The sequence below is a fragment of the Eleutherodactylus coqui genome, chromosome 2 (genome assembly GCF_035609145.1).
Source record: "Eleutherodactylus coqui strain aEleCoq1 chromosome 2, aEleCoq1.hap1, whole genome shotgun sequence".
Classification (NCBI taxonomy): domain Eukaryota; kingdom Metazoa; phylum Chordata; class Amphibia; order Anura; family Eleutherodactylidae; genus Eleutherodactylus; species Eleutherodactylus coqui.
Genome location: NC_089838.1, coordinates 243339472 through 243361743, shown reverse-complemented (window position 1 = coordinate 243361743; position 22272 = coordinate 243339472). Strand labels below are relative to the sequence as shown.

General features: G+C 42.9%; 1 protein-coding gene across 1 annotated transcript in view; it reads right to left on the bottom strand.

Annotated features, from left to right (window-relative positions):
- Window positions 1–2598: 2598 nt before the first annotated feature.
- The window catches only part of FES (FES proto-oncogene, tyrosine kinase), a 99099-nt gene continuing 79425 nt past the window's right edge, over window positions 2599–22272 (bottom strand). Inside the window, exons 15-19 of the mRNA XM_066592734.1 lie at window positions 16754–16848; window positions 13556–13679; window positions 6894–7051; window positions 4230–4352; window positions 2599–3523 (exon numbers count right to left, since the gene is read on the bottom strand). Of these exons, the coding sequence (XP_066448831.1) occupies window positions 3381–3523; window positions 4230–4352; window positions 6894–7051; window positions 13556–13679; window positions 16754–16848 (643 nt within the window). The 3' untranslated portion in view covers window positions 2599–3380. The remainder of the gene's footprint in view (window positions 3524–4229; window positions 4353–6893; window positions 7052–13555; window positions 13680–16753; window positions 16849–22272) is intronic.

Below are 22272 nucleotides of genomic sequence, written 5' to 3'. Positions count from 1 at the left end.
GTTTCTCCCCTTCCCAGTTCTCATGGATTTCTGGACTTAGTCATTTTTCAAGACTTGTCTCTGCCAACTACCATGGACGACAGCTGGGGCTGCTGCGGGCTGTGCCCGGCCTCCTAGGCAGCCAGGACAGGGTTTTGGGCGAAGCCTAGGAGCCGCTCTTAGGGGGCCCCTCCGCAGCCGCCCAGGCCACCACTGGAGCCAGCACTCTGCTGCCCAGAAGGGGAAATATAGAAACAATCACAGAACATGGCCATAGTCTGCTACCTGCATGAGAGGATGCAGCTATCTGCCCTCCTTAGTCAGTGAGTATATAGCCATGTTTTGTGATTGCTTTTCCAAAAAGGTACTGTTTTGCCAATCCTGACTCTGGTCATGCGATTCTACTGTCAAATCCACTCAACTTCCAGTGATGTTATATACATTAAATCTAGGAAACTTTGTGGCTGTATGTATGGATATGTCAGCTCTCAAGTCCCTATGAGTTTTCTTTACCATGCATGTGCCAATCTTCTTTTCAGATGCATCCCCAGTATGTCAGACCTAGTGCTCACGCCCCCGAAGTGCAGCGGGCAGCACTGACGGTGGTGCATGCAGGGGCAGCAGGCTGGCGATACTTCAGAGGAACAGGATAAGGGTGTCTTGATATCACTTTGATATTGGAGAAAGGGAATAGAGGAGAAAGATGAAGCCTGGGAGTGTAGCAGGCATATTGGCTCTATGAGGTGCATGGGGGAGATACAGAGCTGTCTGAGATGCTGGCAAAGAAAGTATGGGAGAGGTAGTAGAAACTGCTTGGGATGCCTGTGGACTGATAGCAGCGGCTGTAAGAAATGGAGCGCTGGATTCATTAAAAGCAATATAAATTATCAAAACAGGTAGAAAAGGCAATGGATTAATTTCACTATAGTGAGATGATGTATAACTACTTAATTATGCACTAAGAGACAGTAAAAAAGAACTATGCCGTGTAGTAGGTTTTTCTTACAATGGGAATCAATGAATGTCGTATGTTGCAGTCTGCCTATACATTGGCATACATTGGAGGTCAGCGCTGTAGGTATATATAGGAAAGCTTATACTACTAAGCTTTCCTATGCAGAGGGACTCATTAAAAGACACATATACCATGAAACATTTTTTTCCCAATAGGAGTCAACATGTGCCAGTGTATGCTTATACAGTGGTATGAACTGGAGACTTAAAGGGGTCTTCTCGGCAAAAACTATTGAGGACTTATTCTAAGGATACATCATCAATACATAATCACTGTGGACCCACCTCTCTGGATTCCCAGCGATGCGCCGATCACCCACCCTGCTGTCAGTGCAGTGGGACCAAATGTCATCATAGGAGACAGCATTGGAAGTGTCATAGCTGGCTTCACTCCCTTTGAAATAGATGAGAGATGAAGCCCGTTATAACACTTCTGCCTCCGGACAGTTTTTGCATCCCAGAAATTCCAGTGTTAGGAATGGAAGCAATAAGGTTGAAGCATTTACAGCAAATCCCTATAGAACTACAATAGTTCCTGAACTCCTGGCACCAGATGAACTTTGTGAAACAATACTAACTGGTATGGTTTCATGTTAATCTTTTTTGTTATTGTGCTCTCGTTTAGGTGTCATACTGTCATACTCTTCCACTTTCCTACTGTGATAGGAGGCTAGCTGTGCATTGACTTCATGCTGTGTTACAGCATACCCCCAGTTCCCCTGCCCTCCTGTGTGCTGCTCTGCATGTTTCTAGTTTCCACTTTCTCACTGAACATTAATGAAGATGTGCAAAAATACACTTGTTAAAGTAACCTTTGCTTGTGCAAAAAGATTTTTTTCATGATGTATGACCTCAGACCCTCGGTGCAAACAAATTGGTCTCTCCCACCAGACATGCCCTCTTTCCCTGCTGCTGTAGGGCATGCCGCTCATGATTTGGTCAGATGGTCGACAGCTGGAAGGCAGGGCCAAAGATGCAGAAAGTCAGCGCTCCTAAACGATTGCAGAAGCACCAGAGGTCTACGAGTGTGGCAGGAGACAGGAAACAAAGAATCCTGTCTGTGTATGTGTAATAATAAACCTAATATCCACAGGTGGACATAGCCAGTTGCAACAAAGACTAAAGGCCCTTTTACACACAACAATGATCGCTCAAAAGCCCTCTATTGAGCAATAATCGTTGCGTGTAAATGTGTCCATCTTTCAGTTTTCTGCCGAACGATGATTTTATGTTCGGCATAAAGTCCATCATTCGTCAAAAGAGCTGATAGCTGGGGCTTCACACTGTGATCTCAGTGGGGAGCGTTGATAACATTGTCTGAGCTGTCAGAACAAAGGGAATGCATTCAGAGAACAGACCACCCTGTTGTTCTCTGACTTTGGCTCCCAGTGGCTCACATGAATTAATAAGCTACTAACTGACATTAGTACCAATTAGTAGTTTATGCAAAATGATCGCTCAAAAGCCATCTTTTGAGCGATCATCTTTGCGTGTAAAAGGGCCTTTAAAAACAAAGTTAAGCTTGATAAAGACAAAGGCCTTCTTCTTGTCATGATGAAAAAAGGCTACATAATCACATAGGTTAAAAAAAAAGACATAGACCCATCAAGTTCAGCTTCCTTTTTATCCATCACACAGATAAGTGTTCGGCAGTACCTTCTAGAGTGTCGCACAATCATACAACATAACATTAATGTGGTTATTTCTATTAAAAACAGTACATTCCTAGAGGAAATTATATCAGGAACCAATATTTATTGAAACTCAGTCAATGAGATAGCACTTCAAATATGTATTTCTCTTCAATATGCATACAGATTAAACATTTTTCCCCCCTTTTTATTTCATACCACGTGCATTTACTGTAGATACAACAGAACTGAATAGGTCATAGCACTCCTTAGGGCTGCATTGTACGTCCATGATAAAAACTCCCTAAAGTAAGATAATACAGTGAGATTACCTGCGATCTAAAATAGCATATTGTGACATGATGAATCTTGCTCCGCAAGCTCTGCTCTGTGTGTGTACACACCATATACAGTATCATTACCCCTGCATTTCTGAAGAGTAATCCTGATGCAGGATCCACAAAGCTGACCTTTTATAATTCTGCTATGGTGATGTGCAGAAAGGCTTCAGGAATGCAGGGATGCTGAAGTCAACCGCTGAAGAAAAGCTTCACAGACGCTGCTATGATAACGAGGGAATGCTTAGCCATTTATTTCACAATGAGAAGAGTGAGCCGTCTAACTTATCTGTATGGAGCAGTATTAATGCCCTGGTAGATTGCATCCTATAAGTTCATAAAGTAAATCTCACCAGACAACCAGCAATACAATGACAACTGCATCTCTTCCTTCTACATAGTCTGTTAGCTAGGGGCCTTATCGTTGCTTCTTGCGGGCACTGATAAGTTCTTGGTGCACACTGCCAAAGTTCGGACGTTTCCTTGGATCATATTCCCAGCAGCGCAGCATCAACCTATAAATATCATCTGGACACATATCTGGGGCAGACAGGCGGATTCCTGCAATCACAAGAAAATTGATTTTGTACACATAGAATATTGACTGATTTCACCTAAAATGACACTTCAAGTCAATAAAAAAAAAGAAAAGGCCCAATTGTGCAGTTGATTTATTAATACCCATACATACACACACACCATTAGGTAGGCTGAAGACATTCAGGTCTGATCCACTTCTCATCAATGATTAAGTGCAGGTCCGTCTTTGAACATCATATATTATTGACTATTCACATTCAATGTTGCGGTCTGCTGGTTGCTATCAGTTGGCTTTGTATCATGTACATACCTCTAATATCTTACTAGCTGCAATGCGTGACAGAATTTTTATTCTACATCGGATCGCTGTTCATTACTCGCTGTAGAGGCTATACTTTCCAGAATGCAAATCACCATAGCAAGCTCTGATTTAGGAGGATGATAGCTAGGAAAAACCCAAGAGAGTTCTTTATGCAGCTCTGGATAAAAGTGGGCTATGAGATGTGATCAAGATCAGTACAAACAAGTTACCTATTTGAAATTGCACAACGGTGATCAAAGGTGATCGACAACAGATGGGGGGGGGGGTGCTGTAAAGTACAAAGGCTCGTACAGATCTCGGTCACAGTGGACTTGTGTTAAATTGTATGTGACATGCTGGAGAACACTTTTATTCAGAGATATTTTTTTCTGGATTCCTAAATCGTATCACCAAGCACACACCTACCTTGTTCTATAGCTTCTCTAGTTTGCTGGTTGCTCATGGCTGTATATGGCACTGCGCCAAGCGAGAACGCTTCCCAAAGTAGAATTCCAAAACTCCAGATGTCACTTTCCGAACTGTATCGACCTGAAATAAGAATAAAGTGTATATAGAGTGCATCACTAATGCGCCTAAACTCAAGGTCAGGGGTGTAGCTAAAGGCTAATGGGCTCGGGGGCAAAAGCTTAACTTGGAACCCCACCCCAAAATACTCTTCATCACTCCCATTCGTAGTCTGTGTAGAACAGTGCAGGGTCTCTTAAGGAAAGAAGCCAAGGATGTTGCTAGGGTCTTAGGGGATTAGGACACAAGCCCCAAGACATATATGAAGACAGCACATATATAAGGCACTCATAACATGGCAGCCTTAGATAGATGGCTCAGCTCTAGTATAACTCTAAATAATGCAGCCCCAATAGAATAACCAGATGGCAGCTCTATACAGTGATAATGATTACAGTGCAGTGACCTCCAGTGATCACAGGTGGCGTCATCTCTGACTGGACTAGTTCACTTTCCCTTTTCTTCTGTATTTTGGCCCAGACCATCATGAAGACTAGTTCCAGCCTCGACTCATCTCTTCATACTCACCCCGTCCTGCTGCAACCCCCGCCTCTCAGTGTTCCCATAACAATAGTGCCCACACATAGTACCAATGCTCCTTCAGTGCCCCAATATACCAATAGTGCACCGGCTTAGCTTTAAAGGAGTTATCCAATCAGCTGTTATGCCCCTCTGTGTCCGCACATTTGATTAATACTGCCTTTATGCCCTACATCATTTCAACTTCGGCAGCACATAAGCTTTTCTTCCTACTCATTTGGACTAACACCAACAGCACAACCTTCAGTGACTCCAACACAGCCAGACCCCTCCTCCCATGTCCTCGCATCATAGAACAGTAAGCGCTGGAGTCAGTGGGCTGTCATAGAAGCTGCTGGCAACAGTGAGTGGATAGGGAGGTTTATGTGCGGTCTCACTTACGGAGGCGGTGGACATGTAGCGGATGTGCAGCATTGGCCGCTATTGTGGTGAGGGGGGCCTCTGGGTCCCCTAGGCTTAGAGGCCCGGTCTCAACTTCGACCCCTATAGCTATGCAACTGCTCAAGGCTTAAAATTAGCCATACACATTAGATTAATGACAGCCAAATTCGAGGTGACCCGACTCTTCCCTGATGGCAGATGTTGGGGTAAAGAATTAGCTGTGCTGGATTTAAACATTCAGATTGTTTTGTTGTCATGGGAGATAAGCTACTGCCAGAGCACATAGTACAAGTGTATGGGGGCAGGGGGAATAGCCGTTCGCCAAATTCTTATTCATCCAACAGCTATTGAAGGTATATGGCCTCCTATTGACTTTAATATGAAGTTAAAGTAAAAAAAATAAAATACAGAACATTCAGCCTATGATATTTGAACCAAGCAATGTTCCTTAGGGCTTCAAAGACATTTTACTTTTCTCTAAAAGCAAATTAATACTTTGCTTGTGGCACTGAGTTTTATATAATTGAGCATTCACTGAATTCTATCAATTCGAACTTCCAACTGTGAGCAGGAATTTTTTTTATATACCAATACATGTAAGAAAAGCCGAAGACAAATATGTTAAAGGAACACAATGTAAAAAATACACTCTTCTGCTCTCCTTTTATTCTATCTTATATAAAGGATTCTTCTATATCTATTTTTCTCTTTTTCACAAACCACTCCCACAGTCAAGTCCCATTTACACTGAAAGATTATCACTCAAAAATCGCTCAAATGACAGTCTGCGTGAGTTTTGAGTGATCATCTTTGCATAAACTCCTAAGTAGCTAATTAGCTACTTAAGAGTTAAATGAAGGCGGAGCGGAACACTGCTGACTATTCCGAGAACAGCAGCTGCTTTGTATTTGCAAACAGCTGCTTTGTTCTCTGAGATGTCAGCTAGTATCCCACTGAGCTGCTAGAGCCGAGAACAGCAGGAGCTGCTTTGTTCTTGGAGCTTTCGCTGAGCGCTCCATCCGGGATACCAGCTGAAAGAATGCCATCAGCTGCTATCCCGTGGAGAACTCAGCGGCGGAGCTGATAAGGCTCATCGCTGACTTTTAGCTTGCCAAAAATCAGCGATTAATGAATAGAGCATGAACAGTGCACGATGGCAGCGCGTTTAGATGCAATGGTTATCGCTCAAAAGATGGCTTTTGAGGGAATATTGAGTGATAATCGTTGGGTCTAAATGGGCCTTAAGCCAGCAAACAACCTCTGCCCTGTATTACAATGCATGTGCCAGACTTCTAAGCCATGACAAACCGTATAGTGGACTCCTAGATGCTTTATTAGCATACAGGGCACAGACTGTTTGCAGGATTACTGCAAGGGAGTGAAAGGGAGTTTAGCAATAACAATTATATTCTTGGATTTTGTGTCTCCTCAGCAATCCACACATTTTAGGAGTTTAGGATTTTTTTCATGCTGAGCGATCCCCTGTAAGGAAGGCGGGAGGGGGGGGGGGGGGGAGGAGCACCAATACGAAACTTTGCTGTGGAATGTAAATAAAAGCCTAGGTATGAATCTCCTTTGTAAAAAACATTTTCTATATGCCCAATGCCCTGGAGAAGCAAACATAATACTAGTGTAAAGAAATACCATAGTTGAGAGCTTCTGGTGCTGTCCACTTCACAGGAATCTGTTTCATTCCTCCGGTGGATGAATATACTCCATCTGCCTCTTCTCTTGACATACCAAAGTCACTAATCTTTAGGACATTTTTTTCGGTCACAAGGCAGTTGCGTGCTGCAAGATCCCTGCATTAAAAAGAATGAAATGTGAAATGCACAAATAGCACTCTAAATTTTTTAACTATTCACCTGGATGAAACTTGGGCCTGATAATTATGGTCCTTTTATAAAGGGCCAATAGGAATGGGCCACCCCTCTTCCCACAAAACAACCCACTGCAGAGAATGACAACTGAATTAGTCATTAAAAGCGGATGCTTAAAGGGCAACAAAGTTGGATATTAATCCTGGGTAGCAAGATGGGTCAGTGGTTAAGCCCTTGTGGAGAGGAGGCCCAGCCCTAATTGGTCCCAATCCCTTTGCTGTTATAGGGACTTTAATCGCAACCTTTTTTCTTAATTAAAATCAGATTGTGAAACATTTTTATATTCAGTTGTTTTTTTCTGATCGCAGAATTGGTTATTCTGTTGTCTGCCCATGACTATGGGAGGCTGCCATCTTTCCTAGGCTACATTTAACAGCATTAAGAGCATTTAGAACACTTATCAAACTCAAGACCCATGGGCCGAATCCGTTCTGCCATGACTTCTTACATGGTCTGTGATAAGGTCTGGACGCAGAAAGAACGACTCTCCACTTTCCCCGGAGGACACAGCCAGTGTTTAGCAGAGGGGATGGTGCCAGCACAGGGAGCAGGCACCATCTTGGATTCTGAGATCTACACCATTCAGCAACTCACAGGTGGTGGCAGAGCTCTAACAGCCCTAATCAGGCACCCTAGACACCCTCCAAGGTAGGAAGCTCGGTGGAAGGGGAGAACCACCATCACAGTGCAAAGAGCTCTACTGCCAACTTAAGGAGTAGTTACATTTAGGGCTTATTAAGAAGAGCGTAAGCAGTTTTGGTCCATGAAATATGCAGTGTTTTCATGGACCGAAAATATGTGAGCAGTGAGCGCCCACTGCGTATTGGGACCTTCTTTTGTTTTTTTGCGTGCGCATATTCACTGCGTTTTTCATGTGTGCAAAAGAAAACCCCAAGAAGGTCCCATAGATTTCCCTTCTGCTTTCATGCATAAATATTCAGTGAATATGCATGTATCCTGCAGGCTCACTGTGTATTTACATAATCCCATTGATCGTAATGGGCAATTCTGGTCTGTAATCCGGACCAAAATAGGGCATGCTGTGATTTTTTTTGTGTGTGTGAAAAATGCATGTCTGAATACCCCAATGCAAATCAACATGGATTAAGCCACCTGTGATACGTACATAAAAAATACGCTTGTGTGAATTAGCCCTTATAAAAGGCCCTTTGAAGGCAACATTATGCTGATGTGGCCCTAGGAGAAATTGCTTTATGGCTGCTTCATGGGCCATTTATACAATGGATGGGAAGGAAGCCACTGACATTGTATGTTAGACTGTTCTAGACATGCCTGATGAGCTGTATAGAGGTGATTATGCAGGGAAGCGGGGAGTAGATAGTCACAGCTGATCACCTATTGCAAATGGTAGATCCTGTGTTATCTACATATATGTGTTTTAGACGGGGCGAATGACAGGTAAACGATGCCCGACACTCGTCCCTGCACATACTAGCTGCCATGCACCTGCATGGGAGCTAGTATTGTTAGCTCTCAGTGGGGTGGCTGCAGGAGATTTATCTCCTCTCGCTCCCCTGCCCCTAACCATTGATGTAACATAGCGGCTGTTCAATACTGAACGGCTGCTATTTACACTGAGCGATCACTGAATGTATGCTGCATAAACGATGAACGATGAGCTGATCGTTCTGTGTAAATAGTGGCCGTTCAGTACTGAACAGCCACTATGTTAAGTTAATAGAGAGGGGCAGGGGAACATGAGGAGAGAAATCTCCTCCTGTCTCCTCGCAGTGAGCCAGCGATACTAGCTCCTGTGCAGCAGCACAGGAGGGAGTCTGTGCTGGGACAAGTGTCGGGAATCGTTTGCCTGTCATTCGTCCCGTCTATATGGGCCTTTACCTCTCACTGTAATCCTGCCTGTGAGGTTAGTGAGATTACTGCTGCAAAGTTTTCTACTTAGATATCAAGAAATGACAGACTAGTATTAGGCTATATGGTCAGTGAGAAAAATGCAGGATTCTAGGATTTTTTTAAAAGTATATATTTATAAATTCTCTTATTTTCGGCGAAACAGGGTATAATTAATATATAATTATTTATTTGGAGCAAAGATTATTATAAGACCCTGTCTAATTTTTAGGGAACAGGGTATGTATATGATTCAGGGTCTTGTATTAATCTTTGCTCCAAAAGATTTAACTTTCTTGCATGTATAGCAGCTTGGACACCATTTAAATTGACTGTTTTTATTAACTGTTATTAGGGCTTATTTTTTGGGTAGGGCCTATATTTCATTTCAAGCATCCTCAAAAATCATGCTTGGGCCTATTTCCAGAGTAAGTCTTATTTCCAGGAAAAAAAATGGATATGTATGTAATATTATAGATTAGTGATCGAAAATTAGACAAAAAAAATCATCAAAACTCTTAAAAAAATGTGTTTAACACAAAAATGTGTTTTTTATAATAGGTCATTTTCTGATGACACATTCGCTTATTTCCTTTAAATGGCGAGAATCCGTATAAATCTGTCCTGTCTAGAAGAACTGCAATGTTAGCAAACTGGGGGTGGAAAATTGCCCCAAGGGTCAGGAAAAAACCAAACACCAAGGGAAAAATGTGTTAAAACTGGCACTTCAAACTTCATATATAAGGCACAACTCAGGCTGCCCCTGTGACTACATAGAAATCTATGCAAGCTAGAAGCTGGAATAGATCGCTGGTGTAATTTTTTCTTACCAGTTTCTGGCATAAATTATACATTAATGTGATAGTCTGTGTGGCCACACCCCCTCTCACCAAGCCATGCTCCTTTTTCGTAAAAGTGGCGTGGACAGGCATAGTAGAAAAAAGTCACACAATTTTTGTGCAAGTTAGTCTTATGCAAAAATTTGCCTTTGTGCGCCTGTTTTTACTTGATGAATTTTCCTCTGGATCTTTTTGTCTTAAGTGGCAAAATCTCACAATATAACGGGGGTCTCACTTTGGAGCCCCCTCTCTTCTATGTACACCCCTGAAAAATATGCAAGCTGTTGATTCATATATATGTTTCAAAGGGACCATAACTACCAGCTCCCTGATGGAAACACGTTCTGCAGGGTTAGACCAGGTGAAGCTCTAGTTCCGCCTACGATGTTACATTGCTGTAGGCACATACTTTATCATTAGTTTAGACTTTCCAGATACCTGTAGAACGGAAGCTGTTGAGCGTTCTTTTCACTTTTGCGAACATTCATTAATCAAAGTATGCATGTTTTATTTTTGGTGACCCATCTGCAGATGTTCATTAAAGAGCTATTGATTGACCCTCCTTCCGGCTTGTTTCTTTGTATCAAATCACTGATGTCTGAGAAAATCAATAGGTGGACTGGGAAAGGCGGGAAATAGTAATTCTCCACAAAAATGTATTTTCTCACAAAGCGTTTAGACAAGATATATGGCATACAGAAGAGAGCAAAGGGGGACATACTGCCTGTACGTTGGGGGGGGGGGGGGGGGTACTAGAAATTAGAAAACAAATGGGAGAGCGTGCGCATGGTAATCTGAAGAGTCAGATTTTCGAGCGGCACGTGATCTTCAGCAGGTGACAGTGTGAAATCGGAAGAGCCGGAGAATATTAAAAAAAAATACTTCCCCTGGCTCCCTGTTATCTCCACTAACAGCACTACAACTTACTTTATGGTGCTACAGGAAGATACAGGTTCCCTTTAAATATTGATAGGCCAAATGCATATGACAGCTTTCTCCCCCAACCCCATAAACATGCCGGCTCGGATTGATAGAATCTACTTGTTTATTTCAGTAGGCAGATGGGAATAAGCTGCTTATCTTCCTGAGGAACAACGGATCAAGCATGCTGAAATCCATTAATCCCGATCTTTCTTTCCTGCATAGGCAAGTGTCAGGAGGCAGTTGGGCTGCCTGTATAATAAACATTAACTTGCTGAACTTGGTAGATTCGGACTGTACCTATCTAGAGCGTATGGCCATCTTAAAGGAAAGAGAATCATTAACTCAATTCAACAGTATAATCCTAAGCAAACACACCCCAACAAACTAAAGACCACACACACCAATGGGAAGATTAGCAGGCATGTCAACTTATGCAGGGAGTCTCCCAATATTCATCCTCCCTCACCCAGTCACAATGTGATATATACTTGTCACCCTGTTGATGGGGAAGGAGGCTAAAAATAATGATTCATTTAATAGTGGTCCATATACTTCCTGTGCTGACCCCCAGCTCTTGTTCTGCTCTGTGCACTGCTGCATTGGATCCTGATGCCTCCAGCTGAACAAGATGTGGGAGCGATGAGCGCAAGTATATGGTCTGGTCTTTTTTTTACCAGTTTAAAAAAAAAAGCACCCAAAATGTAATTACTAGTATTGAAAAAAAAAGTAACCTTGTTTTTTTTCTTCCCTACACCATACCCCCCTCTTACAATGTGAAACATCAAATTTAGAGAAAAAAAGTACCCTACTGTCAGGGGTGGCCATACTGTAAATAAGAGGAGACCTCATAGCAAATATCAAGAAGAGTTTCTCATTTTAGTGCCAGGGTTAGCCAACCAAAATAGATGGATCAGCTGCTTGCTCAAGGTTAATGGAAATGGGTGTTGAGGCGATAACAAATTCCCCTAACCCTTGTTTGCTAACAACGCAGCTTCTCTGGAGAGGGGAGTCCTACACACCTAGCGGCAAGGGGGATTGGACCAATCATGGTTGAGACCCTCTCTCCAAGCATCCTATAGCAGCCGCATGGTCTAACTCGGATATGTACACACTAGTCTACTGCTGGGCCATATTCGCTTTCATTTTTAGAGCCGACATTTAAGCTAGTTTCATCCTTAGCTTTTCCAGAAAACAGTTTTTCATGTCATTTTGATTAGCATTTTTTTCTTTTAAACAGCCAGATGTTACTGTAAAGTCTACAGTGAAATAAACGGTCTACAACATGTTTTATATTACAACATTTTTGTGCCTTTTTCTGCATCAGTGGTATTTTTTCAAAAGATAGCATTCTCTTGGTATGGCTTTTGTTTTGGTGTTTTTCACAAAGTCTTCTCTACAGGACTTGAACAACATCAGAAAAAAAATGTACACAATTACACTACATAAAAAATGCCACCATTGAATTAAAAAAATTTTCATGCATTTCAAAATGCGAGAAAATAAGAGTGTGAAGAAGCCCTAAGTCTGGCACATTAACAGATTATTGCTTTTTGGTCCATTTGTCCTCATTCACTTCTAATTTTAGTGTTGTTAATGTCTTTTCAGATAAAATTACTTTATATAGTATGACATCTATTAAGTACTCCGATAAAGAACGTACTTGTAGCATATAGTTAATGTAAGTTAATGTATTTTGCTGTCATTGGTAAAGAAAAGACCTCATTTTACTCTGTATGAGGAGTCACAAGGAATGGTTTTAGAGAAAATCTACGCTACAATCTGTGGATAGGACTTCTGTTGCTCTGACAGCGTTGAATAAAAGTGTTATACAACAGGTAATAACTCACTTTGCTTCAATATCGCCCTGTAGACGTGTCAACAGAAGCAAAGCGATTTGTACTGTATAATAAGGAGCAAACGCTTTAAAAATGGACTTGACTCACTGTGGAGAACCGCTTCTCATGTGAAATGAATGTTAGTGTTATTTATGGTTTGCTTGTTCTATGGTTAAACAGAGGAGCGCGTTTTAGCCCCGTTATGTGGCCGTGATTTTTCAATGGTTTTGTTTCAACTATCGGGATGCCCACACATTATCACTACGGGCAAGAAGGACCAGGCAGGACCTACTGTATCTTCCGCTTTTTTTTCAAATTTGCCTGCAGAAGCTTGGAGTTTCAATAGTCCACCCCCCCCCCCCCCCTCCCCAGTTCATGCACCAATATGTTCTGAGCGGCGAGTGCCCATATGTTTTTGCTCTAAGGTCGGATTCAGATGAGCGTGGTTTTGTCCCCTATACTGCTTGGATAATCACGGCCATATAGTGGGACAAAAACAAATCCACTGATCTCTTTTGGGGATTTCAGTGGTTTCGGATTCACCACCTCTTTTCCTGGCCATAATTAGTACGGCCAAGAAGAGATAGGACCTGTCCTATCTTTTTGGCAACTACGTGCGGGGAAGATCAGGCGGCACCTATCTTCCCGCAGCATTTTTCGAATTCCTGCGCTCAGGCGCAGAGTTTGAACTGCCGGAAAATGGGAAGACGTTCCCCTTGTTCAGGCGCTACTACGCTCTGTGCTGCTGAGCGTAGCTGTGCCTACAGCAGTGTGAATAAGCCCTTAAACTGTTATTTTTAATGGACTTTCTGAATTCTGCACAGGTAATAATACAGACTCTATTCATACATACATCTAGAAATGAGAATGTGAAGGAACCCAGGAGCTGTGCATCATTTTTACTAACATACCAAGCCTGGATTTGCGAGATACTGCTGCAATAACCCTTGGGCTTGTACCTGTGAATACAATGTTTGCTTTCCAAGTATTCCATCCCAGCAGCAGCGTTCTCTGACATTCTGATTAGTTCCTTTGTTTTCAGTCTGGGGCCGTCATTCCGTAAGAATGTCAAAAAGTCTCCACCTACAGGACAACAAAGTTAGTGCAGTGGTCTGCTACATTTGATACTATATTACATATCAGCTGATCACAATTCTGAGCTTAAAATCTGTCACTTCCCCACTTATATATCCACTACAAAGGAAAGAGTAAGATTTAATGGAGTCGTAATGGTTCGAAGCCTTTATAAGAAAACAACTAAGGCTTTAAGGGGGAGTTGACACATACAGGTTTTGTTCAGATATTGTTGGAAGTTTTTGAAGCCAAAACCAGGAAGGGATCTGAAGAAAGAAGTTATTTTTGTCCTTTATTCTTTTTCTTCTTTTACGATCCTCCTCACCTGTTTTGGGCTTGAAAAACGAAATAAAAAAACCTGAATAAGTGTGAATACACCCTAAGGGTGCTGCTATGTGACAGTCTTTCTTCCCTTGCAAAATGCAGGTGGATGTATGTAGATGCATTGAAGGCTTTGGCTTAAGCTTCCTACACACGGCCGAGCGGTGAAACTCTGCTTGATATTGCGCTCTTTTTAGCTCTTTTAGCAGCGAATTTTTAGCGTGAAAGTCAATAGGTCTTTCTAATGTTAAAAACGCATCGCACGAAAATCGCAAGTTTGTGCTTTGTGATGTGATAAAAAGGAGGCTCCACAGGGAAACATGGGAGATAAAAACTAAAAAATATCGCACATCGTAGAAAGAAAGGACATGCCGTGATTTTTTCCCCGCTCGCAACATTGCCTTAGTGAAAACATCGCAGATGTGAAGGAAACCGTTATAAATCATTGGTTTCATAATTCTGCGTTTTTACTCACTCTCGCATTGTGCAAAAAATTTGCGATTTTCTCGCCATTGTGAAGGCACCCCATGTCCTTTCTTTATATTTTCCATACCTTTTGAAATCACTTCTGACTTTGACCCAAGGATTGCATCAAAAACTACACTAGAAAGTGCATGTGTGATTCCAGCCTTATCCATCGAGTTCCAGAGCTCAATGCTAATGGGCTCTTAGGGCTCCTTCACACAGACAGATTTGTGCGCACAATATGCAGAGAATAGAACCCATTGATTTCAATGGATTTGTTCACCTTTCCAAATTTTACATGAGCTTTTTGGTTGCACAAAAAAAAAAAAAAAAAATGCAGCATGCTCTACTTTTCAGCACATTTGCACACCAAGGGTCACCAAAGACGTCAATGGGGAGGGGGGTGCAAATGTGCATGCAATATGCAAAGAAATGCGTAATACGCTGCGTAAGAACACATCTGGAACTTGTTAGCCATTTCAAGTAGTTGCAAATGGTTAGCAGATTGCAAATGAACATGTCCTGCGGGTGGAAAAAGTACAGTAAAATACACTGCTATGTATGCAAAAAAGTGTTCTTCCACAAATGAGGAGCATGCAGATGTGCATACGCTCGTGTGAAGGAGCCCTTAATGAGAGCAACTGATTTGTACAAAAATATAGCACATTATTACATCCCATGTACACTGCTGGGAAAATAAAAGGGACACTTAGGTGCCTTTCACACACAATGGAATATACCGCAACAGTGTTGTTGACTGTGCCCTCCTGTGGGATATTCGCAAAATGAGGACTGCCAAAGTGCAGATTTGGGGGCAGAATTGAAAACAGTAAAATCCTGCTGGCATGAAAACAGACAAGGGGATGACATGATTTCTTTTTTTTCAAACAGACCATTGGCCCGTGAGAAAAATTGTATATGTGAATAGCCTCATAGGTTAATGGAGCTATATGATCATGGAATATACAGATAGCACGCGGCCAGAATATACGTCTGTGTGGTTTTGGCCTAAAGCAAATGTTTGTGTTAACTGAAAACAAGCAGATATCCTGAAATAGAAAAAAACTAAGTAAGTAAATTAGAAAGTTGCAATCTGCAATCATTTTGCAAACATAAAGCCAGAAAACCCTCATAACTTATTATCTAGCCGATTTCTGCTGCGGCCATCTTTTAACTAACGAAGGGGCTTGCCAGTGTCTTGTTCTAATTGGCACATGGTTTAAAATTAAAATATCATTTACATCGGCGGGTTGCTGGGCACGAACGTTCACCTGAATGCTAATTTTTCTGATAGTCGGCCCATGTAAATGTGCAAAATATCAGCCAACGAATGAGCAAACGCATGTTCACTGGCTGAGCTAGTCCTTTATGAGAGAATAAAAAGGCGCACTGGTGGGCTATATAATGAGAACGGGGTGATATACAGCTGACAATGACACCTCTATGCGGAGGTACAATCATATTAAAGATCATTCTTCCCCACAAAGCAGTGAACGAGTACCGAATGACATGCTTTGTGGAGATGAGCGAGCATACTCGCTAAGGCAAACTACTCGAGCGAGTAGTGCCTTATGCGAGTACCTACCCGCTCGTCTCTAAAGATTCGGCTGCCAGCGGGAAGGGGGGGGGGGGGCAGGGAGCGGAGAGGGGAGAGCGGAGAGGAACGGAGGGGAGATCTCTCTCTCCCTCTCTCTCCCCTGCTCACTCCCGCAACTCACCTGTCACCTGCGCCGGCAGCCGAATCTTTAGAGACGAATAAGGCACTATTCGCTCGAGTAGTTTGCCTTAGTGAGTATGCTCACTCATCTTTAATGCTTTGTCAATCAGCCCTTATTAGAGTTGGCGAGTACTCAGCCTGTGTAAATGGGACGTTTTCATAAGATGTGTTAATAGGTTGTGCTTCTGGTGATGTTTAACATGCAAGCACATATAGGAATTGTAAAAATAAAAGCTTTAATATGCCAGTCCAAGATATATCACATGGCTACTAGGTTATATATCATGGGCTGGTATATTAAAACTTTTATTTTTAATATACCAGTCCATTTTCTGTAATCTGTGCGGTGTTGTCCCACAGCGCATGTTACAGATAGCGCAGGGAAAGCACAATATAAATGATGCAACTTTCAATTTTAAGGCATATGCCAAAGAAAAATAGAAGATGGCCAACTGCTTTAACTATTTTCCAACTGCTTCTATGATGATCGTCACCATTACCACCTTACGCCACATGATGGCACTGTAACTTTTAGTTTATCGCAGTGTGTGCCCAGGAATACGGACATCATTAAACTCACCCTGCACGAGCTCCATGACAATGTAAATTGGATGTTTCTGTGTACAAACTCCAATTAGTTTGACAATATTAGGATGGAAATATTGCTTCAAAATTCTGTGGAAAAATAGACAAAAATATGAACGGAGATTAGATGAAAAGAGAACAACTAGAGCTATCACAGTGGTCCAGCATAAAACATTGAAGAGATTCCTGAAGTTATTCTAACTAACTACTTAGCTAATAAGGTGATTCTGCTTTAGTCAGTGTTCCTCTTATGGCTAGGTTCCAAACACCTTGCTCCCACATTGCTACATATCAAAGTGGAGCAAACAAAAAAACATCATTCCATAGTGTAAAACTGCAGGATGGATAGGGAAAACGGAGAGCAGCTGAAGAACTGGAAAGGAAGCAATGTGTAGTGTCCTTGGAGCAGCAGCCTTCCCACAGGATGGACGAACCTGCTACCATGCGGCGGTTGTTGGTCCTCCCGGGGCGGCGGTGTGCGGGGTCCCGCGGTCGGGGCTCGTCCCCCCGGCTTGTTGTCCGGCTGCCGGGGGTGCGGGTGCCTGGCCGACGTGGTGCTGGTGGCACGCGGCGGTGCCGTGCACGGACCTGTGACTGCAGCTGCTGTGCACGACCTCCCTTTTGTTGCGTTCTGTTGGGAGTTGACTGTCTCCCACTTTATGCCCCTGGGTGGAGGCTTTTGTTTAAAGGTCGGGCAGAGACTTGCAATCACTGCCAGTTATTGGTTTCCCTCAGTGTGCTAGCTAGTCTGCCTCTGTTGGTCTCCTGCTTCTGTCATCTTGTCTGCTATACTTTGCTATTATCCGCCAGGTTTTTCCATCTGCCTCAGTTCTGCTTAGTATTGTTTGTGTTGGTTATTCACATCTGCCTTTTCTGTCAGTATACTACCCTGTCCATCCAGGTACGCCAGCGTCTTTTTCGGTCCCTAGTGAGAATAGGGATCGCCCCCCAGTTGTCCGCCTGGGGTTAGCCAGGAATGGAGGCAAGTAGGCAGAGACAGGGGTTGTGGGTGAGATCTAGGGCACCCAGGCTGGCGTATTAAGGGTAGTATACCATAACAGAACCTCCATAGAGTGCAAGCAAGAGAGAAGAACACAAGGATCCAGGGGGACTTGGACATAAGACAGGAGACCGAGGATATGAGATCTTATAGCCTCGGTATGTCTGGTGTCTGAGTGCACCTGGATTCGTGTGTTCTCTCTTGTTTACAAATAGAACTGCTAATGATTGCGTTTCTCCTCTCTGGTCAATTCCTACTTGTTAAGGCCCATTTAGATAACGATTATCGCTCGAAATTTGCTCAAGAGCCATCTTTTGAGCAATAATCGTTGCATGTAAATGTGCCAATCTTTAACTTTTCTGCTGTACGATGGATTTCAGTTCGGCATGAAATCCATCGTTCAGTGGAACAGCTGATAAGACAGATCGCACGCTGTGTTCTGCCCGGGGAGAGCTGATAACAGCTGATTACATTGTCCTAGCTGTCAGCCCCGTGGCAGAGCAAAAAGAATTTATTGAGAGAACAGCGGGTGGTCTGTTCCCTGAATATGGGTCCTGGCGGCTCACACGCTACTAATTGGTACTAATTGGCATTAGTATCAAGTAGTAGTTTATGCAAAATGATCGCTCAAAAGCCATCTTTTGAGGGATCATCTTTATGTCTAAATGCACCTTTAGAAAGGTCTATTGACAATAAGCAGATCACAAAGTGTCACTCACTGGATGTAACTACCAAGGTATCAGCATAGCAACTGCAATGGGTCTGTGAAGGAACGGAGGAGCCCCATTGGTTGAAAATGTGTGGTGACACATTACTGCAATCCTTTGTGTTATTATGCTTTTGTTCTACAAGAGGTAGCCGAGGGAAAAAAAATGTCCGTTTCAAACTATAAATTCCTCCCACTGGATACATTGTATGCTAAGGACCACTTCTCTGGTAATGTACCTGCAGTGATTCTCTGGGGGTTGAGTTAGACCGTACGCTAACTAATATGGCATTGAGTAGTGTCTCCAGATGCCATGATGGATGAGGAATGCGACAGTAGCTGGAGCAGACTATGTGAGGACGCAACGAACATGTCATGTTTTCATGCAGACTTGCGGTTAGTCTCTATAGAGTGGTAGTTTCCTGCCAAGACATGAGTGAGGTTCTAGGAAGTGTTGCACTAAAAGAGAGTGTGCCGTTGACAAACTGACAGAAGACACGCAGTTACCCAGGAGGGTTAGCCGAACGCTGGAGTCATTGTGGCCATATGCCCTTTGCTGTGAGCTTCATCTCTGCAGAAAAGTTGTTACAAGAAGGAGGCGGCTGTACAGAGGCTGAGAAACGTTGCTACTGTGACCAGCATGGGTCTGAGACAGTAGGGACCAATATAGGTACCCAGAACTGGATATCAAAGAAGTGAAAAGGAACTTTATTGAATTGGTCACCCTGAGAACTACCGTAGCAACAAGAAAATGCTGATTATCATATAGTTTCTTTGGGCAGCCACCCTAACTGTCCATATTATAATATGTTGCACCCCAAAATAAGCGGTGGCTGGTAGCGCTCACAAGTAGCAGACCTTGGAGGGACAAGGGGTGAGGTAGGCAACGTGGTGCTTCCTGACATGCTCTTCCATGCCACGCTGTTTCTATAATAAATAGCTGGACTGTGCTACTGCCATCTCTCTACTATTCTTTGGCTCTTTCAGGCCTGACTACTGCTGACTGCAGTCCTTCAGTGACAAGGTAACTTTAGGGTGTCTTTCCACTAGCCTTTTTTTATCGCTGCGTTTTTTTTCTCCATGCGATTGTCAATGGGACGTTCTAATGTTAAAAACGCAACGCAATGCAATTGCGTTTTTTGTGCATTGCTTTGCGTTTTTAACATTAGAAAGCCCCATTGACAATCGCGTTAAAAAAAACGCAGCGATAAAAAAGGCTAGTGGAAAGGAGCCCTTAGGTGGATTCACAACTGGCTGAGTGATCGTACTCAAAGAGTGGTCATAAATGGCTGCACATCCAAGTGGAAGAATGTATCAAGTGGGGTATCACAAGGCTCTGTCCTAGGCCCAGTGTTGGTCAACATTTTTATAAATGATCTGGAGGAGGGAATTGATGGAACACTGATCCAATTTGCCAATGACACAAAGCTAGGAGGGATAGCTAACACTAGGAAAGAGAGAGTATTCAAAATGATCTAAGCAAGCTTGAACAGTGGTTGGTGACTATGGTATTTAAGGGAGAGTTTTGCGAGTTATTCCTGTTGTATATCATTATTATCAATGTGCTGTTCATTGTCTCTATAATGCAATACCCCAGTGGGTATTATTCTTGTATTAGGACATTACAGTGTGTATTATTTGTGCACTGTGTGTATTATTGTTATACGTGACATCACGGTCTACATTAACACTGCGCTGTGACATCACTGTCTGCATTATTCTCATGTTGTGATATCATGGTGGCCGTCATCCCTGTACTGTGACATCACTGTGTGCACCTAAGTCATTAAAGGAGTTGTAGCAAGATTTCAAGTTATCCCTCAATTGAGAGGATAGGGGATAACTTGCTGATTGGTAGGGTCTCGCCGGTGATAACCCGCTGATTTCAAGAACAGTGGTCCTGTTTTTTGCTGTTCTCCTCACTGCGGGGTTCCTGCACCCCTTGCAGTCAGGGGGAGACTGAATGGTGTATTAGTCACGCAAGCGCCCCATTCACTTTTAATGGGACTGTCAAGATACCCAAGAGACAAGTGCTTGGGTATTGCCATCAGCACCACGGAGATGAATGTAATTCTTATCCTGTGTGCTCAGCCAGCTCTCCATTTATTTTGACGTCACTGTGGCAGGACAAGCAACCACTGCAGTGACAGGCAGAGGGGACACAGGACCCCCATTCTTGAGATCAGTGGGAGTCTCAGTATCAGCACGTTATGCTCTATCCTGTGTATAGGGGAGAACTTGAAATTTTGGTACAACTTCTTTAAAAGGCAAAATAAATAACTTCCTTTGGTCAGCTTATAAGGGAACTTGCACATTAATAAAGGGATTGTTCGGTTCAGAAAACTCATTTTAATGTATTCTGTCAGAAATTCTGGGTTAATAGAAGGGGAATCTATGTTTAAGATCCCCATCTTTAGGCCAGATTGGAGCAGAGTAACAAAGACAGTCTCTCTCTGAGGGACCTGATCTATCCTGTCCTGCATTATGCAGACAAACTATTTAGGCTGCTTTCATACTTGCACTCGGGATTACGCTTTTCTGCTCTGTTCAGGGAGCAGGAAAGGCGAATCCTTGCGGCTGAACAAATCTGTCCCTGGACAGAACCAAACAGCACTGGATGGACCCCATTGACTATAATGGAGTCCGTCCACTTTCCGCCCAGCTGCCAGGATTTAGGACTGAAGAAAAAGTGCTGCAGGCAGCACTTCTCCCAGTATTTGCAGCGAAATCTGCGACGAAACCTCCAACCCAGATGTGAAAACACCCTTATTTGAATAGGCTCTATCTAATGGCTAATTTCCATGTGGTTATTGGCATAGGTTGGTAAAAATATGAATTCCCTTTGCTTTTCTGTACCCCTTTAAGAAATTCTGCATGTTCCACCATAGGCACCCTGCAAGCTGCTGTTGAATTTTCTGACTATTATCAGAAGATTCTCATTCAATAAGGAAGGAAATTTTGCTAACAAGAATATATTGGGAATTGCTGTTTATACAGGAAATAGCTCAACAAAGCTTCAATATATATTCGATTTGTATATCATGTAGCGACCATAAAGCAGATGCCAATAGTAAAGAGTATGTCCCTCCTGGGGCTAATAAAAGATTTAGCAGGTAGTCTAAGTATTAGTTTCTTGTGATAAAACTTTACAGATCAGAAGGTCTCTTCCAGGATGAATAAATAATTCTTTCTGTCAGATAGAGACAGAATTTCAGATGAATACTCATTTTTTCATCAAAAGAAAATGATTTGTGCTTGAAAGTTCAAACCTGGTCACAAGACTAGAAAGCATATACCGAGAGCACCATGCCAAGTACACCACCCACCTCTTACAGTTCTCAGCTCCCTGACTGCTGCTTGTTAAGATGACGTTTGGGCGATGGCAATGACAACTCTTCTCTAGCACCCAGGGGCCATAGTCAAGCTAGCGATATAAGTATAGAAGATGATAAAGCTTGATCTTGCTAGATATACACAAGGTTCCGAAGGATTGTAGCCTCTCCTTAAGGGCTAATGCCCACAGATAGATTTCTGCCACGTTTCACTCGGTAGAAATCTGCGGCGTTATTCCGCAGCTATTAGGTTCTATTGAAACTCATAGCTTTCTGCCTTTCAGTGTTCACGCTGCAGAATTCTACCGCGGAATTCCGCAGTGTGAAAGAAATGGCGGCATGTTTTAATTACCACGGAAAAACAAGCGGACGGCTTTCATTGTAGTCAATGGATGCCTTCCGTCACGCCATACTTTCGCTGTGAGCAAGGCAGTATCGCGTGATTACGCGTCACTGCCCACCACCATCGCACGCCA